This window comes from Corapipo altera, unplaced genomic scaffold (genome assembly GCF_003945725.1).
Source record: "Corapipo altera isolate COAL_440 unplaced genomic scaffold, ASM394572v1 308, whole genome shotgun sequence".
Lineage (NCBI taxonomy): Eukaryota > Metazoa > Chordata > Aves > Passeriformes > Pipridae > Corapipo > Corapipo altera.
Genome location: NW_020884925.1, coordinates 1,680,945 through 1,699,166, shown reverse-complemented (window position 1 = coordinate 1,699,166; position 18,222 = coordinate 1,680,945). Strand labels below are relative to the sequence as shown.

Below are 18,222 nucleotides of genomic sequence, written 5' to 3'. Positions count from 1 at the left end.
AACAGCACCCAACACCCCAGGGTGTCTCAGAGCTCCAGGCAGCTTTACCAGCTCCAGGATGTTCTGCTGGACCACTGGGACAAACCTGAGTGGTGTTGCTGTCCTGTCCCATACATGCGAGGGGCTCCTTACCAGAGGATGGGACAGGGGGAAAGAGAATTAACATGTTTCCAAAACTGAAATGTTTGGAACTGAAATGTTTCACGGCTGCAACCAGACTAAACCACCTGTTAAACATCTTCTTCAAAGCCTGGGGCTGGGTGGCTCCAGCCTGGGCCAGGCTTTGGGGATCCTCAGGGCATCCGGAGGAGTTGACAGTAGTGTCCTACCATGCCCTCTCCCTTTGGGGGTGCCAGGAAAGGTGAACCCCAAGTACTCCTGATGGCCCCCCATTTGTAGTGGTCCCCTCTTCCTGGCGGTCCCCCTTCTGTGGTGGTCCCCCAGTCATGGTGGTCCCCTTGATGCAGATGGCTGGGGATACCGATGCCCTGCACGAAGGAGCAGAGGACCAGAATACAGGACAAAGGGATGTGGAAATCCTCTCCAAGGTGGAGGGACAGTCCCCGAGCTCCCTCAGGGCCTGCAAAAGGCACCGAAACCGCCTTTGTCAGTGCCCGTCCGAAGCACAGCAGGGACGGGGACGCTGCTACACATTTCTGGGGGTGCTTCTCCTTGGGGGAGAAGCCTGTTGGCGGGGATCTTGGGGTTTCTTCCCTCCCGGATGGCCGGGAAGGGCTGAGCCGGCTGTGACTCAGCCCTTCCCGGGCGGGAAGCGGGGCTGTGAGCGGGCTCTCTGAGGCTCCGCCGCCCAGACACGGAGGAGGAGTTATTCCCGGAGCCGCAGAAACCGAAAGTACAGGCCGGGCAGGCAGCGCGGGCAGACGCGGGGATCCGTCCCTTCCCGCCCCGCCATGTCCCTGTCCGGCTCCCGAGCCCCGGTCGGTCCAGGGGGGATGCGGGAGGAATGCGGGCGGGACGCCGAGGGGGCTCCGGCCGCGTGGGGGGACCGGGGGTATCCAGCACACTGGGAAGTCCCTTGTCCCAGGGCGTGGGGATAGGGATGAGAGTTTGAGGTGTTTCTCCGCTTCCCGGTTTGGTGGGTGGTGGGGAGGATGGGGCTGGTCCCCAGTCCAGCCCCCCCGGCCCCGCCGAGAGAGGGAAGTTCGAGGCCAGAGGGATGGGCTGAAATGAGGGGGGCGGTGTTTGGGACGATGGTCCCCACCCCACCAGGGTGTCATCCGGGGGTCTTCAGCTCTTTCCTCAGTGCCCCCACCCTTTGATCTACCCCTCTTTAGCCCTCCCCAGCCCCATAGCTGGGGGGACTGTTTCCTCTTTGCTAGAGGGAGAGGGAGGGCTCAGCAGGGCCCTGTCCATCCGACCTCATCCCGGTGCACACGACACCTCTGTCCTGGGCATCACTGGTGGGAAGTGGTTACTCACTGGGTGCTCCAAGAAGGGTTTTTGGGTCACCTCTACCCCCAAGATGAGGTTTCAGAAGTTCTTAAAAACACTCCTCAGTGCTTATTCCTCACCCTCTCCCCCTCTCTCTCTCCCCAAGCTCCTAGAAGATGACTTCCAGTTCCTCCTTTGCGAGGGCTGCCAGCAGGAGTCGCCCAACCTCAAGCTCCTCACCTGCCTCCACACCTTGTGCGTGGGTTGCCTGAGCAAGAATGAGCCCGTCAGGCAGTGCCCTGTGTGCTGCACGGCCATCCCGCAGGCCGATGGCATTCCGGTCATGGACAACCTGCTCTTCACCAACCTGCAGGCCCGGCTGAGGGTCTACAAGCAGATGGTTGATGGAGTTGACTTGTTTTGTGACAACTGCACGAAATCTGGGGAGTTCTGGTGCTCCGAGTGCTTCGAGTTCCTCTGCACCAAGTGCTTCGAGGCCCACCAGCGCTACCTGAGGTGGGAGAGCCACAGAGCCAAGAGGGTGGTGGACATCAGGGCAGGGTCTGCAAATGACTTCCTGCAGGGAATCAGGAGGACTGGTGGCTTGTCCTGCTCCAACCCAGACCACAGGAACCAGCCTGTGAGGTAGGTCTGAGAAGGCTTCTCCTCACCTGGGTGGGTTCTTGTCATCTCTTTGGGTCCCATGATGGGACCCCCAGAGGGTGGTGGAGAATTGGAACAGGCTCCCCAGGGCAGTGGTCACGGCCCCAAGGCTGCCACAGCTCAAGGAGCGCTTGGACAATGCTCTCATGGTGGAATTGTTGGGGTGTCCTGTACAGGGCCTGGAGTTGCACTTTGATGATCCTTGTGGGTCCCTTCCAGCTCAGGAGATGCCATTCCATGAGTGTGTGTGCTATGGGTTTGTCAGGAGCCCGGGAGGAGGGAGGGCAGCAAGGGAGGGTTGAAGGCCCAGGCTGACGGCTGCCCCTGCAACTGGTGCAGTGAGGCAAAGCCCCTGTGCCTCAGTTTCCCTGGCACTGTCTCTCGGGCAGGGTCAATGGTGCCCAGGGCAGCAGAGCTGCTTTTGCCGCCCCAATGGTGTGCCGGCTCTGAAGGGCGCTCCTGTCCCCTGCCAGCATCTACTGCCAGCAGTGTGAGAAGGCGCTGTGCTGCTCGTGCGCGCTGCTGGACAACCAGCACTCGCAGTTCAGCGACATCTGCAGCGAGACCCAGCGCAGGCAGGAGGAGCTGAGCTCCATGGAGCGGGAGCTGCGGCGTCGCCGGAGCGGCTTTGAGGCCACCTACGCGTCCCTGCAGGGCGAGGCCGCCCGGCTGGAGGAGGCGCAGCGGGAGATGCGGGAGCTGATCCGTCAGCGCGTGGAGCAGCTGGTGCGGCTGATCCGTCAGGAGGAAGAGGAGCTGTTGGGGCTGGTGGAGGCGCGGCAGGAGCAGGGCCGTCGGGAGCTGGCGCGGGAGCTGCGGCACGTGGAGGGGGTGCTGCGGCGGATGGAGGCGGGCGAGAGGCTGGTGGAGAAGATGAGCCTGTACGCCACGGAGCAGGAGGTGATGGACATGCAGCCCTTCATCAAGGGCTCGCTGCAGGAGCTCCAGCGGCTGCAGCCACTGTCAGCTGGGAACCAAGCGGAGCCTGGGCCCTTTGCTGAGTGCAGGGCCAGGCTGCAGGCGCTGGTGGAGCGTGTCACGGAGCACCCAGGTGAGGAGGCACTTGGCCAGGTGGGTTGGGGAGGGGGGAACTGAAAGCAGAGATGAAGGTTATAACCCCTGTGTAGACCACATTCTCCATGGGTTTCTCATCTCCTTCAACATCGTGACTGATCCCATTCCCATCCCTGGAGGTGTTCAAGGCCAGGCTGGATGGAGCCCTGAGCAACCTGCTCTAGTGGAAGGTGTCCCTGCCCATGGCCTGCAGGTTGGAACCATTCTGATTCTATGACTTGAGAGAGCTGTGCCCCACCCAGCCTTTGCTCACGCCTTGAGCACATTCCAGCCTCTCCCAGGGATGGGATGTTGTTGTTGCACCCATCACTTCCAAAGCAATGGTGTCTCTTGCCCTTGCAGAGTATGGTGGGTGCTCCCCAAATACACTGGGGGAGAATGTGGGGGATCCCTTGGGATGAATCTGCTGTCTCCAGACCTGGGCTATGACCTCCTTGGCTTTCTATGGGTGTCCACCACTGAGCTTCCCAGGGCAAGCTCATGTGCCATGGATGGTCCATATGGGAGTCCAGGGGTGATGTCCTGGATGGTGCTTGGGGTTTCCTGGGGACAATCTGCACCCCCCCCCACTACTTGCATCTCCATTGCATGGTAGGCATCATGCCTCTGTTTCCCTTCTCCACCTCACTGAGTCATGCTCTGAGGACCCTTGGAGCCCTGACTATCTCCTCTTGCTTTCTTCATCCCTGCTTCCAGCAACAGGTACCTCCACTTCCCAGCACAACTCCCTGTCTGACGAGAGCACTGTGATCCTTGACCTCAAACATCCTGGGGAAGATTGCCAACCACAAGGAGATCTCCCCGTGGACCTGCTGGCCCATCACCAGCCCTGTGCCCCTGTGTCGGACCCCTCTGGTGGCCAAGGACACGTGTGTCCAAACCAGGGAGGGGGTATGTCCCCCACCCTACCCACAGCTCCAGCTCTTCTGATGCAGAGGGAGGAAGAAGCAGAGGAAGACTCAGGCTCAGCCCATGGGGACACTGTGCCTGTTCCCAGGAGCATCCAGGACTCTCTGGCCTCCCTGCAGGAAGGTTTTGGTGGCTGGGCCAGGTCTAACGTGCAGCAGGCAGACAAGCTCCTGAGGATGGGCACTCGCCTCCTGCAAGCTCAGCAGAGGGCAAACAGGCACCTAGTGGCCATGACCCGGGAGATCCGGGCCACGTCCCAGTCCCTGGCCACCATTGCCTCTGCTATGGGACCCCTGGTGCAGCCCGTGGCCTGCCCACAGAACCCCTCCACAGCAGACATGGACTGGCCATCCCTGCCCTCCAACTTGCTGGACTTATTCCCTTCCAGTACCCCACAGAAGGATGAACTGCCGGTCCCAGTGGCTGCCGTGGCCCTTTCCCCCAGAACACCCCCTCCTGCCACCCCCCCAGCCAGCCCAGCACGCTCCGAGACCCCCAGCCTAGAATCCGAGTGGGAATGCCCCAAATCAATGCTTTCCACCAGGGGCAAGCGGGGTGGGCAGCCCTGCAAGAGACTTCGGAAGCGGAGGAAGTGAGGGTCTGCAAAGCAGGACGTTTGCCATGGACTGTGGCTGCTTGGAAAACCCTCCAGAGGTCCCTGTGGAGACCTTTAGGGCTCCTTTTCACCTTGCCATGCCAATAAATCCTCCTGGGATGATCAGCGTGTTGGTCTTTTGCTGGGTTTGGGAAGGCAGCAGCTCCCCCATGAATGTGCCCTCACTGTGGCGTGGCAATACCTTGCTCAGGAACAGCGTGATTCCACTAATGTTCCTTTTTCTTTCCTTTCCAGCGTGTGGGACCTCCTGGCTGATGAGTCTGGGATGGGTGGGAGGGCAGCAAATCCATAAGGGAGAGCTGGATGGTGGAGGAATGGATGGTGGCTGGGTGGAATGGGCACCTCTCCAGCCCAGCCTGGAGCTGGCTCCTGGGTTTCAGCCTCAGTAGCATCTCCAGGAGGTGACCCTCTGAGGAGGTGCCCTCAGAGCCACCTGCACCTTCTGCAGAGGCTTTTCTTCAAGGCTGCTTGAGCTCTGGCTCTTGGCTGGGACTTTCCAAGATTTCACTGGAATGAGATCAGCCAAGCTGACAGGGCACAGGGCTGCAGGGCCAGGGTGAACTTTGTCCCTTGAAGGCACTTTTCTGGCTGAGGTGCCGACATCTCAGCACAAGACATGTCACTGCATGCACTGAAACAGCTCTCAGAGGCACAATGGTTTGCAAGTAATTTCCTACCCTGCCTTGCTTAAATCCCACATGCTGCCACAGACTGTGATGGATTTGGTGCCTCCCAACACATCTCCCACAAGAAGGGCAGAGTCCAACTCAAGCAGAAGTGACCTTTAACTGGCTCTGTTCTGGTGTCCAGTCTCATAGTGCATGAAGAAGAGCAACGAGACTGGTGAAGGGACTTGAACACAAGTCCTGTGAGGAGAGGCTCAGGGAGCTGGGGTTGTTCAGCCTGGAGAAGAGGAGGCTCAGGGGAGACCTCATCACACTCTACAACTCCCTGACAGGAGGTTGTAGCCAGGTGGGGGTTGGTCTCTTCTCCCAGGCAACCAGCAGTAAGATGAGAGGGCATGGTCTTAAGCTCTGCCAGGGGAGGTTTAGGTAGGATATTGGGAAGAAATTCTTTCCAGAGAGGGTAATCAGGCATTGGAATGGGCTGCCCAGGGAAGTGGTGGATTCTCCATCCCTGGAGGTGTTTAAGGTGAGACTGGATGTGGCATCAGTGCCATGGTCTGGGAACCATGATGGGGTTGGATCAAGGGCTGGACTTGATGATCTCGGAGGTCCTTTCCGACCTGGCTGTGATTCTATGATTCTATGATTCTATGAATGACTTGTCCAGCATCAGAAGTAACTTTGCATGGGACAAAGCTGAGGCTGAGGACCCCCAGGCTGCCCCCTGCATCTCCAGCATGGGATCAGAAGGGCTTATCCCTGCCTGCAAGCCCTGCCAAGCCTGGGAGCTTCTGGGTTGGACCAAGAAGATAAAGATGATTTATTGCCCCAGCTCAGGAAGGACAGGTTCCCATCTTCTCCTCTGCAGCCATTGAACCAAACAAAGTTTTCCTGACCTGTGTCAGGCAGAGAGGGAGCCTTGATTGATGTGGTTGGAGTGGCCACAACCCAGGAATGAGGATGTGGTTCTGGTGCCTCAGAGCAGCAGAGACCATCAGGGCAAGAGGACTTGCTTTGGGCAGGGACAGACCCATGTGGTCACCTTGTTCAGCTGTGCTTCGGTGGCAAAGGCCATCTCCATCCCTGACTGCTCACTGGGCTCCTCTTTGCACACTCAGGTGTCCATTTCCACCCCTGCAGAGAGGAGAAAGTCCAAATTGCAGTTGTCCTGATGTCGCTGGTGAAGGCGATGAAGGTTGAAGACAATGCCAATGAGTGGAACCATGCTCAGACCGGCTGTTCAGTGTCCCCCATGACTCCCACCAAGGACAGTCTGCTAGAAGACAGGCCAGGGGACAACACTGGGCTGCATGGCTCAGGTAAGTCACCTCTGGAGCAATAAATCCACAGGTAGGCTTTAGGGTGTGTAGGCATCGAGGTGGGACAGTTTGGAGCACCTCTGTGGAGCCCCTGGTCCCATAGTTTGCTTGAGGATGAGCACAGGATGACTCATGTATGTGAGACGTGCAGCTCCCCATGAGAAGGATGTTGGCTTGAAGACAAGGAAGAGAGCACCAAGAGGTCCTGTTTGCTCAGGGAGGTGCCGAGAAAGGCTGTCAGCCTGGTCCCTTGGGAACAACTCAAGTCGTTTCCCTTCAGATGGTTCTTAGCTCCCCTGCTGGCAGTTGTCCAGTTTGGATCATACTAAACCAGTCTGATTAAGCCACGGATGTCACCTAAAATTCGTGGGCATCTCACGTGGTTCTCAGCTGAGTGGGGAAGCAAAGCACTAAGCCATAAGCAAACATCCTTGTTTGAAGCCTCCCCAGTGTCACTTCAGTGGCCAAACTGCTTCTCCTCCTGATCTGTAGCCTCAAACCAGGCACGAGGAAGCTTGTAGGGTGATTCATCTGGATCCACCTGCCCCTGGAGTATTTGTCCCCCCATGGAGAGGACAACCTGCTGCTGAATCATCTCCACAAGGGTTGGACTGCCCACACACCATGGGGACCATTTTGCTCCAGGCCTAATAATTCTAATAATTATTAGAAATAATTATTATTTCTAATGTCAAATAGTTCTAATTTATTCCTGATAAGGAAATTATCACCCCCCTGCTCCATTCCCCAACAGCCCTGCTACAGAAGGACCCCATAACCTGGAGGTGGGAGATACAGGCTGAAGGTGGGACACATCTCTGTGTATCCTAACTGGTTGTTCCCAAAAGAACAGGGGGAAAAAACTGCAGTTGGCTGCACAGCAAGCTCAGCATCTTTCCTGTGAACAAGGGACCCAATCCAGCATCTTGTTAAATCCCACCACAGGGGTTCCACAGAGAATTGGGTCTCTCAGCTGTTTCCAGTTGCCCTGATGGGAGGTGTGCTGAGCATCACCTGGGGTGGGAGCGGCCGTGGGAGAGGTGGGCTATAAAAGCTCCCTGGGCAGCAGTTCTTCCTTGTGCTGGACCCTGGTAGACAGGATGAGGTCTGGAAGCAGCCTCGGGTTGGCTCTTTTGTGCTGGGTTTTTGGGGAGGTGGTTGCTTACGACCCCCTGGGTCTCTTTAGAGGGGAGGCAGAGCTATGGAGGTACGGAGGGGATCCTTCCCTGGGGCAGCCACGGACCTTCTCCCAGCCCTGGGCGTGGGTGGACATGTCCCAGCTCCAGGCCATGGCCCCACTGCACCCCGTGGCCGTGCAGTGCCAGGAGGCACAGCTGGTGGTCACAGTGCACAGGGACCTCTTTGGCACGGGGCGCCTGGTCAGGGCTGCGGATCTGAGCCTGGGGTCAGCCTCCTGCCTGCCCGTGGTCTGGAGCACCTCTGAGACCAGTGTGACCTTTGTGGCTGGGCTGCACGAGTGTGGCAGCACCCTCAGGGTAAGTTGTGAGAAGCTGGAGCCCTAAGGAGGGGGAGGGGCTGCCTCTTGGCTTGCACCCTGGTGCTTTGGGGTGCTGAGACTGAAAGGATTTGTGGTGTGGTTGGGCTCAGGGAAATGCTCCAAAGTTTCCCTGGAGGCTGAACACCTCGGTCAAGAGGAGCAGGAGCTGCGTTGTGTTGTCTGGGCTTGTGTGAGCAGGGAAGAGGCAGAGAAATAAGTTTTTTTTCTGATAAATACAGAGGTAGCTTAATACTCCAGGACTGTTCGTGCTGCTGCTGCCACCTCGAGGCTGGAGTGCGGAAAACCCGGTGTTGGGAGCCACTGCTCCTTATGGATACCTCAGGAAGCATCTGAGTGCTGTTTATGGGTTGTAGCATGAAGCTACTTCACCAAAAACTTAAATTTGAAGTGGTCTTTCCCCTGGGAGAGGCTTGGGGGGCCATGAGAATGAGCAAGTGCCCCCATCCAGCAGATGAAGTTACCCTGTGATATCCTGGGAGACAGACCTTCCTGTCTGTTGTTCCAGGGCATGGAAACTATAGAATGAAAATAAGAATCAGCTAGCGCATGTCTGCATCCACCTCTGCTGCTGGCCACAGGCTGTCATGGGCCAGGCTGGAGCAGATTCCCACCCCAGAGGATTCCTACATCAGGATGAGTGCCACTCTCCTGCCTCCAGCACAAATGCTGCTGGCTGAGGACCAGAAAAAATCTCAGTGCTGAGTCTCCAGTCTCAAATGTGCTGCGCTGTGTGTGTGTGTGGTCAAAGGAACAGGGCTCTTAATGACTGCATAATTGCCTCATCTTTCCCCAGGTGACCCCTGATTCTCTAATCTACACCACGAGCTTAAATTACAGCCCAGTTCTTCCCAGCAATCCTGTTGTCATCCGCACCAGCCCTGCCGTGGTTCCCATCGAGTGCCACTACCCCAGGTGAGCCAAGGCAAGTGAGCAACAAATAATCCCCTCTGCTGCCACAGAGAACTCACCTGTGGGCGTTTCTCCTCCCCAGGAGGGACAACGTGAGCAGCCATGGTGTCAAGCCCACGTGGGCACCCTTTCGTTATACCCTGTCCTCTGAGGAGAAGCTGCCTTTCTCCCTGCGCCTCATGAGTGGTAAGTTTGGGGTGAGGATCTCCTCTGGTGGCCATGATTCCAGTAGATGGTTCAGTTTTGGGCAGCCCCCAGGGCCTTGTGCCCGTTGGGGTTTCCCTGGGTGGAAACAGTGAAGCCCAAACCAGCTTCCCATTGAAGAGTGCCTGGTGACCTCTGTCCTTCCAGATGACTGGAGTGCTGAGAGAGCCTCTGCTGTATTTCAACTGGGAGAGGTCCTCCACTTCCAAGCTGGTGTTGATGCAGAGAACCATGTGCCTCTGAGGCTCTTTGTGGACAGTTGTGTGGCCACTCTGACCCCGGACAGGACCTCTTCTCCCCAGTATGCCTTCATTGAATTCAGTGGGTAAGAGCTGGCTGTGCCCTTGTTCAAAAGGACCTTTCTGCAGGTTTATGGAGATGTCTGACAGTGGGACCCTGCTGGCCCCTGTGTTTGTGTCCAGGTGCCTGGTGGATGGGCAGGTGGACGATGCCACCTCGACTTTTATATCCCCGAGACCCAGGCAAGATGTGCTTCATTTTGCAGTAGATGCATTCAAGTTTGCAGGAGACTCCAGCAACCTGGTAAATCCTTCCTAAAGCAATTAACTCCCTTTTCTGCATGACAGCCTTGCTCCACTAGGAAATTAAAAGTGATTTTTGTCTAGAATTACATTCCCAAGGCAACATATGAATGAGGTCATCCTGTACCTCAGGATGCTCATGATGTACTACTGCTGCTACATCATAGCCCTCTGAGCCAAGGATCAGTCTTGATACTGGTCAAGACAAGCCCTTCTGATGGGCTTTGGTAGCTGAAATCCCGAGTGGCTTGAAGGAAGTGGAGGGGCTTGAGCTGCCCTGGGGAGTTGGTAGTCCTGTTGGTGGTCCAACTGGAGACCAAACTTGTGGAGTATGGGAAAGACATGAAGACACCTGATGGCCAAATCCCTCTGCTCTGCCTGCCCTGCCCAGATCTATGTCACCTGCCACTTGAAGGTCTCCCCAGCTGACCAAGCTCCAGACCCTCTGAACAAGGCCTGTTCCTTCAACAAAGCCAGCAACCTGTGAGTAGCTGGAATAGGGATTGGTCAAGGGTGGGGAACTTGGGATTCTCGCCTGGTGTGTCACCTTGCAGGGAGGTGGGGTTGGACACCCGGGTGGGAGGGTTTGGGTCTCTCCTAACAGACCCCAAAGCACGTGAGGCATTCCTACCACAGGGTGGGCTGGTCACCAGGCTCTCTTCCAGCTGGGATCCTGTGGAAGGCACACGGGATATCTGTTCCTGCTGTGAGATGAGGAACTGTGGCTTGGCCAGGCACTCCGGGAGGTTCCACGCTCCTTCCCGGTGGTCAGGAGGACGTGTCCGGAGAGAACTGCCCTCCCAGCCTGGTATGTCTCTTGGTCTATGCCAAGCTGGAGCTGCTCTATGACCTGTTGGCTCCTCGGTGCCAATCCAAGGCTTTTGGAGAGGTTCACAGGAGCTGGAGTGCTCACAGGTCCTCCCTTTCAGATCTCTCGGTGAAAGAAGCAGATGTTGTGGTTGGACCTCTCTTCATCCACAGCTGGCAGGATCACACAGTGAGGAGGGTCCCTTCACAAGGTAGGGCAAAACCAGGGAATTGGGATGGTTTGGGGGACAGGTTCTGGCTGTGGCTGTAACTACCTCCTTCCTTCTCCTTCCTAGCTGCAGGTCACCTGTGGATGGTTTGGGGGCTGGCTGCAGTTGCTGGATTGGTCATCCTGGTCCTGGCTGTCCTGGGAGCTCTGATTGTCTGCCGGAAACCCAGCAACCCTGTCTGAAAGCTGAAACCAGGGACTTATACTTTTTTATTGTATGACTGTGAGGGACTTGGTGAGGAGAGGGGAGAAGTCTTCTTTGAGAAGATGGATCGAATCTTTGTGCTGACTTTAACTGAGCTGCTTTGCCTCCCCAGTCTCAACTTTATCTCCTTCTCCTCCAGCCCTGCCCTCAGCAGAGCTTTGTGCAGCCTTACCTTCCTCCATGAACTTCTGCCAGAGCACCTCTTTGGAAACTAATGTGAAAACTCCCCACTTCGATGCTCTGTTTGCTCACCTATAGAACCATGGGGTTGGGTTTAGTTTCCAAACACTTTTACTTTTTCATGGAGCCATGTGGGTCTGCTCCATGCTGGAAACTCCTTACTCGATAAGTGAAGCATTTAATAAAACTTGGACCACTCTCCTCTTGCCTCAAGCTGGTTTTGGGAGGAAAGTGCAGCTTTGCTGGATGAGGGAGGGAGCATAGTTTGAGGGTCTGTGGGTTTGGCTCTTCATGAGACAGAGAGAGGCAAGAATTCCAACCCCAGCCCCAAGGACTATTTACACATAGTTGTATGTAACAAGCCTTGGCTGAAATGTATAAACAGTCCTTGGGCCTGGGGTTGGAATTTCTTCCTCTGCTTCCCCCCCTCCCTGCTCCAAAAAAGGGACTTTCTGACATGCCTGAGTCACACTTGCTCTTTTTTTTTCCTCCAGTGCTGTGGAATTTGGGCTCTTCCGCTCAGCAGAGTGGCCATAATGGCAAGATGTTCATCCCCAAACCCCCAGTGCTCTCCACAAGCTGGGAGAGGTTCACACTTTAGGCAGTGGTGGAACTGGACCAGCTGAACATCTTGAGATGCTGTGTTTGTTGTAGGAGGAAAATTCAGGTGCCTGGATTTATAGAAAAGTGACACCTGTGAGGAGTTGGGGGTTGCCTACAGTATAGCCACCTCTTGGGCTGGATTTGCAGAGAGCAGGAGGATTCCTGCAGACCCTTAACCTGCCCTGGGGGACTTTGTCATAGAAAACAGAGCAAAGGGATATTTTGCACAAATGTGTGTGCCTTGGGGTGTCATCCAGCACCCTGGAGACCCTCAGCCAAATGTCCTGGGATAAATGTCACCTTGGGCTCTTTGGTACAGGATCCCAAGCTGAACTTAAGATTTTAGGTCACCCAAACTTTCCCCTGGTGAAGAAATATTTCTTCCTCCCAGACCACAAGTTGTGGCTGCTGAGACATGTTGAACCTTCTTGTCACCAATGTCTTCCTGATCAACATCTTCTCCAGGTGTTCAGGGCCCTCATCATTCCTTGGCATAGGTGCAGAGACTGTCTCTGCTTTGCTGAGACACACAGAGGGGACCCTTTAAGTTAAAACCCTTTCCCTCTGCCATTGGGCACAGCCAAAATACCTCCCCTGGTGCCAGGATGGAAGACAAACAGAGGCCAAATCTGGGCAACAAGGAAATGGGGGATGGGGAAAAGCTCTCTAACTTTCCACAGCAGCCATCCAATTCCAGCAGCACCCCCAGCACTGACTGAGGGTTTTGACTTAAAACTTTGTTATAAGGAAAAGGAGGATGTGCTTTATCTGATGGTGGGGCAACACTGGGGTTTGTGCTTTTCCACTGCCCTGGGACTTTCTGACCTCTGCCTTTCCCAAAAAATGAGTTCATGCTCTTTCCCAGCTGTGCTGGTCTGTGGCTCCAGTTCTATGAATCCAATGTGCTGTGCTTGGAATAAAGTTGGGACAGTAGAAATCCCCTCTTTCATAGAGAAATACCCCCTCTTCCCAGAGCCTGTGATCATATCACCCTCTGGTCTTCCCCTCTTCTCATTTGTGCTGTGGAAACATGAGGCGATCCATCCGAGGGATTTATCCTCCTGCTGGGATCAAGCCCTGGTACCCAGAGACCCCCAAGCTGGAGCTCTCCAGGGTGAGACCAGGCATCTCCCATGGTCCTTGCAGCCAAGGACTCATCTGAGCAGAGATTCTGCCCCCGGGAGGGGGGGCAGCCACGTATTTACTGAATCAGCATCGCCTGCTGCTGTTATCTCCCTGACGCAGGAGCTCAGCCTCTGGAATCCCTGGCATCTCCAAGCAAGTGCCACTTTCAAGGTATTTTAAACATGGAGAAGTCCTGGACCCACTGGCAGCAACAGGGCTGGGACATTGGCTCCCTGGGGAAAAGCAGAAGGTTTTACCCTAGTCCATAAATGTTCCCACAGGAGGGTTTTGGGGATGTCAAGTCAGGCGCAAGGCAGTGCCAGGTCCAAACCCAGTGGGATTTCTGCTAGGATTGGGCTGGTCAACATCTGCCCCCAAAACTTTGTTTCTCTTTCTTTTCCTAGAAATGGCTCAGCTGTTCCAGCTCAAACATTCATATCAGGGCATTTCTTCTGTTCCCTAAGGTTTGCCAGGGACATCCTGAAAGATGGCAAAGGGTTTGGGGTACGAAATGGAACACCCCTCATGTGGAGTCAAGGGGATACTGGCAGAGCTCTGGTAGGGAAAAAGAGTGAAGACACTCAAAAGAAGGAATAGAAACTCCATAATAATAATAATAATATTGAGCCTTGTAATAATATATATAATTAAATAACCCCATAATAATGAGTGTAATAAATAATGAGGCTTGAAAATCTATAAGATTTATTTTTAAGCAGCTTTCCCTGTTCTCACCAGGTCCCTTTCCCTGAAGGCAACAAAACAAATATGATGGAAAGAACCAGGGAAGGGCAACAGAGATAAAAAGGGATGGGGCTCTGACCTCACTGTTGAGGTTGAAACATGGGGGTGTGGGGCCCCCACTGAGAACAGCCATGCTTGTGACAGTGGTGAGGGCTCTGCATCATTGCTGCTGGCCCAACACCCCCATCGTGGCCCCGCTGAGAGCAGGGGGATGCACAGAGCCCACCTTTGGGATTGAACTGTGAACACGTGGGCTGCTGCCCCCCCACCCCCCCCCCCCCCCATCAACATCTGAGCGGAAAACCAAAGTCCCAGGGGGTCAATGGTGCTGGGCTGGGCTGGTCCCCGGGATTTGGGATCACGGGCCCTGCTCTCCCCACTGCTGTCACCCCCGCAGCAGCCTTGAAAAGCCCCTTATCACCTTCTAACCTAAACAAGTCACTTTGTACCCGTCTCCCCGTCTCCGGCTTCTGCTGAGTTTTATAAACAACTTCCCCAAAGAGGCTGACGAGGATGTTTGCTCTTGCCTTGGGCAGCCCTGGAGCAGGGGGTCCCGGCACCCCGGAAATGACGGGGTCATGCCTCCCCTCTCCCCGCACCCACGAGGGCCGCCCTTTGGGTGCCATTGGCCCCCAAACGGGAGCCCGGGGGCAGACGGCTCCTGCTTCTGAGTGGATATAAAGGCTGAAGGAGCAGCCCCGGTTCTCTGTGCCAGGGTTTGCTGGAAGAAGGAGGGATGGGACCCGAAAGCAGCTTGATCCTCTCTCTTCTCTGCTGGGCGGCGGGCGAGGTGGCTGCCTACCCACCCTGGGATTTCTCCTGGGGTGACCCGGCGAGCCGGGAGGCGCGGGCAGACTCCAACACCTGGTCCTGGGTGGGGGACTCCCCGTCTCCAGGGACCTACAGGCAGCACCCGGTGACGGTGCAGTGCCAGGAGGCTCAGCTGGTGGTGACGGTGCACAGGGACCTCTTCGGCACCGGCCGCCTGGTCAGCGCGGCAGACCTGACGCTGGGGCCGGCGGCGTGCAAGCATTCCTCGCTGAGCCGCGCCCACAACACCGTCACCTTCACCGCCGGCCTCCACGAGTGCGGCAGCACCGTGCAGGTAAGACCTTCTCCCTTGCACTGGGGAGATCCCCGGTCCCGCGATCCCGTCTGGCTCTCCCTCCCCTCCTGGAGCAGCCCCAGGGGCTGTGCACCGGGCATCCCCTGCGAGGCCGGGGGAGCTCCAGGTGTAGGATGCAGAGCGCCGTTGAGGAACAGCCCAGGGGAAGGATGAGCAGGTATTTCCCCCAAACTGGAGCATTTTTCCCACAGCTGCTCTGCCCATTCGGCTGGAGCCATGCAGATAGCACAAAGCCATTTCACCCATTTCACAAACAGACCCATTTCACTCGTGTTTCAGCCCATTAGTTTAACTCACTGAGGACAGGACAGGGCTCCTTCTCCATCCCCTTTTCCCCCCTTTCTTTGGATTTCCCCAGCGTTTCCAGTTGGAAAAGGCTGGATACGTGGCTTGGTGGTGGTGCTGAGGGTGGGGAGTGGCCTCTCCAATGGCATCTCAATGCTTTTGTGCCCAGATCACGCCGAATTCCCTCATTTACCGCACGCTGCTCAACTACGACCCCAGCCCTGCCAGCAACCCCGTCATCATCCGCACCAACCCCGCCATCATCCCCATCGAGTGCCACTACCCCAGGTGAGGCCTTCCTGCCCTCATACCCCCACCCTGCTCCCTGGGGATTGGCACAGGGCAGTATCCTGATGTGTGGTGGTCCCTGCCCAGGAGGGAGAACGTGAGCAGCAATGCCATCCGGCCCACCTGGGCTCCCTTCAGCTCCACGCTGTCGGCAGAGGAGAAGCTGGTGTTCTCCCTGCGCCTCATGAATGGTGAGTAGGAAGCCATATTGACCCGTGGATGGGGACTTTCCACCTTTTCCCAGTGCAAGAGAGCTCCCCAGCACCCCAATGGGGACACCCCAGCAAACCCATTGCTCCTGCTTTTGGGCTTTGCACCCATGAGGACTTGGGGACAAGCAGAGCCACCCCCTCTTTGTTATCACCCCTTGCAGATGACTGGAGTGCTGAGAGACCCTTCACCGGTTTCCAGCTGGGCGATGTCCTCAACATCCAAGCGGAGGTGGGCACCGAGAGCCACGTGCCACTGCGGCTGTTCGTGGACAGCTGTGTGGCCGCCCTCAGCCCCGGTGCCGACTCCTCACCCCACTACACCATCATCGACTTCAACGGGTGAGCCCCGGGGCATGCAGGGTGTCGGGGGGGATCCAGTAGGGTGCTGACCCCCTCCACCCCTCCCATCCCACCCCAGGTGCCTGGTTGATGGGAGGTTGGATGACACCAGCTCTGCCTTCATCACCCCCCGGCCCCGGGAGGACATACTGCGCTTCAAGATCGATGTCTTCAGGTTCGCAGGAGACACCAGGAACCTGGTAAGGCTGCGTGTCCCCTGTGAGCCCCCAAACCAGCCGCTGTCCCCCCTGGCAGGTGCCCACCTCTCTCCCTTCCCTCCCCACAGATCTACATCACCTGTCACCTGAAGGTGACCCCAGCAGACCAAACTCCAGACCCCCTGAACAAGGCTTGCTCCTTCAACAAAGCCAGAAACACGTGAGTAGCCACCCTGCCGGGATGAGGCACATCCAGGATGGTCCCCACCAGCATCCCACAGCCCCGGCGCAGCACAGGGATGGGTCACAGACCCAGACTTGGGGGGCACGAATGCTCTGTGGGTGCCACAGGTGGATCTGGTGACAATCTTCCCACCCTGCTCCAGTTGGGCACCCGTGGAAGGCACCCGGGACATCTGCAGCTGCTGTGAGATGGGCAACTGCGGGACCCCTGCACTCCCCCGGAGCCTCAACCCCCTGGAGCGATGGCCCAGCCGCCGCTTCCGCCGCCACGACACCAAGGGTAGGGTCCCCACAGGGACAGAGGGGACAGCCCTCATCGCTCCTTCCTCCCTAGGGAAAGAGGCTGAAGCTGATGTGGTCATCGGCCCCGTGCTGCTCTCGATGGAGCCGGGTGCGGGGGGAAGGCAGCAGGAGCGTGGTCAGGGTGAGTCCCCACTGGATGTACCCCTGTGACATGGCCCCAGTGGCAAGCGGTGACACTCCCCTTGTTTTCCAGGCGGGGTGACGGCCGTGCTCGGCGTGGGGACGGTGCTGCTCTGCGTGGTGGTCGGCGTGGGGCTGGCAGCAGCTGTGCTGGCCGTCGGTGTGGGCCGCAGGAGGTGCGCCCGTGCTCAGGCCTGAGCGTGGGGCCAGAGCCCAATAAAGCCTGGGAAGGCCAAATCGAGTCCATGGTGCTCCCTCTGTGACAGCATCCCGGGGATGTGGCTAGGAGGGAGCATCCACCCCTGGGACATGGGAGTGCTGGAGCCCCCAGCGCCAGGGGAGGGCCCCGACATCTCTACCTGGGTTTCAGCCCTTGCTGAGGCTCAGTTTTGGAATGGCCCCAATCACGGGAGACAGGGGGGACAGTCCCCTCACCCTAGAGGAATTCCAGATGGGTTTCCTGGCCTAGTCACCACTCCTGGGGGAAGGGGGTGCAGGGCCCAGCCCCAGTGATCTCAGTGGTGAGTTGGGCTGCACCACCTCCTGCAGGGTTCCAGGAACAGCCTCTGCAGACCTCTCAGATGACATTTAGTGCCTGGGAGCCCCCCAGGCAGCTCCATCCCCTTTCCTACGGGATTTATTTCAGCTCCAGCCACAGCATTTCCATCACTCCAACATCGCTTTGTGTCTGGCTCCAGCCCCAGGGCCCTCATGTCCCCTCCAGCCCCACAGTCCGTGTTTCAGTCCCAGCCCCTGCCCTACCACCTTTATTTAATAAACATTGTATACGTAACAACAGCATAATAGAATAAAAAAAAAGTAAAACCATCAGAATAACAGAGCTAAAATACGATAACATCTTAAAATAATAACGCAATAAGAGGATAAAATAATAATAATACCAGAACAATAATAGTAGGAGAACACAGCAGCTTTATGGTCTTTCATTACAACAGTTTAAGCTCCGGATACCGGCGGGGGGTATCCCCCAAACCTCCTCCCGTCGCGGGGGTCCCGCCCGGGGGTCCCCGGCCCGGCCCGCGCCGCACGATCGCCCCCTCCCGACCGCGAGCGGGCACTGCAGCCACCGACCCGCCCGCCCCCGGCCCGGCCCCGGCCCGGCCCCGGGGAACACGGCCCCGGAGAGCACGGCTCCGCACCGGGCTCCCGGACCCCGGGATGGGCCTCCGGGATCGGGCCTTGTGCGAGAACCAGCGTTGGGAAGGGGAGAAAGGGGGCGGGGAGTGGCGCGGGCGGAGCTTATATAGACGGGAGGGAGGCGCGGCTAACGGGGCGTGATTTGGGGAGGGGGGACACGGGAGGAGGTGGGGACAGGAGTGAATGGGGGCGACACAGGAGGAGGTGGAGACAGGAGTGACTGAAGGGGGCACAGGGCTTGGGGGGGACAGGAGTGAATGAGGGGGACACAGAGCTTGGGGGAGACAGGGACACAGGGCTGAGTGGGACAGGAATGAGTGAGGG

At 57.1% G+C, this 18,222-nt stretch overlaps 3 protein-coding genes across 4 annotated transcripts; all 3 read left to right on the top strand.

Annotated features, from left to right (window-relative positions):
• Positions 1 to 802: 802 nt before the first annotated feature.
• Positions 803 to 4,740, top strand: LOC113953932 (protein PML-like). Of its 2 annotated transcripts, XM_027657657.1 has the most exons (4): positions 803 to 938; positions 1,559 to 2,037; positions 2,529 to 3,106; positions 3,826 to 4,740. In XM_027657657.1, exons 1-4 carry the CDS (start codon positions 912 to 914, stop codon positions 4,632 to 4,634), a joined length of 1,893 nt encoding a protein of 630 aa, XP_027513458.1. In that variant the 5' UTR covers positions 803 to 911; the 3' UTR covers positions 4,635 to 4,740. The 2 variants fall into 2 exon arrangements, with proteins under 2 accessions (XP_027513458.1, XP_027513457.1); XM_027657656.1 differs by lacking the exon at positions 803 to 938 and having other exon boundaries at positions 998 to 2,037.
• A 1,711-nt stretch (positions 4,741 to 6,451) lies between these two features.
• Positions 6,452 to 11,324, top strand: LOC113953886 (zona pellucida sperm-binding protein 3-like). The gene is made up of 11 exons (XM_027657554.1): positions 6,452 to 6,599; positions 7,354 to 7,384; positions 7,786 to 8,095; positions 8,912 to 9,030; positions 9,110 to 9,213; positions 9,379 to 9,556; positions 9,654 to 9,774; positions 10,165 to 10,256; positions 10,439 to 10,581; positions 10,703 to 10,792; positions 10,877 to 11,324. Exons 1-11 carry the CDS (start codon positions 6,452 to 6,454, stop codon positions 10,990 to 10,992), a joined length of 1,452 nt encoding a protein of 483 aa, XP_027513355.1. The 3' UTR covers positions 10,993 to 11,324.
• Positions 11,325 to 14,179: 2,855 nt separating this feature from the next.
• Positions 14,180 to 16,938, top strand: LOC113953885 (zona pellucida sperm-binding protein 3-like). The gene is given in 11 exon segments (XM_027657553.1): positions 14,180 to 14,209; positions 14,212 to 14,241; positions 14,382 to 14,771; positions 15,247 to 15,365; positions 15,453 to 15,556; positions 15,739 to 15,916; positions 15,996 to 16,116; positions 16,203 to 16,294; positions 16,461 to 16,597; positions 16,658 to 16,741; positions 16,814 to 16,938. Coding segments are annotated over 11 exon segments (1,410 nt in total).
• The last annotated feature ends 1,284 nt before the right edge of the window (positions 16,939 to 18,222 follow it).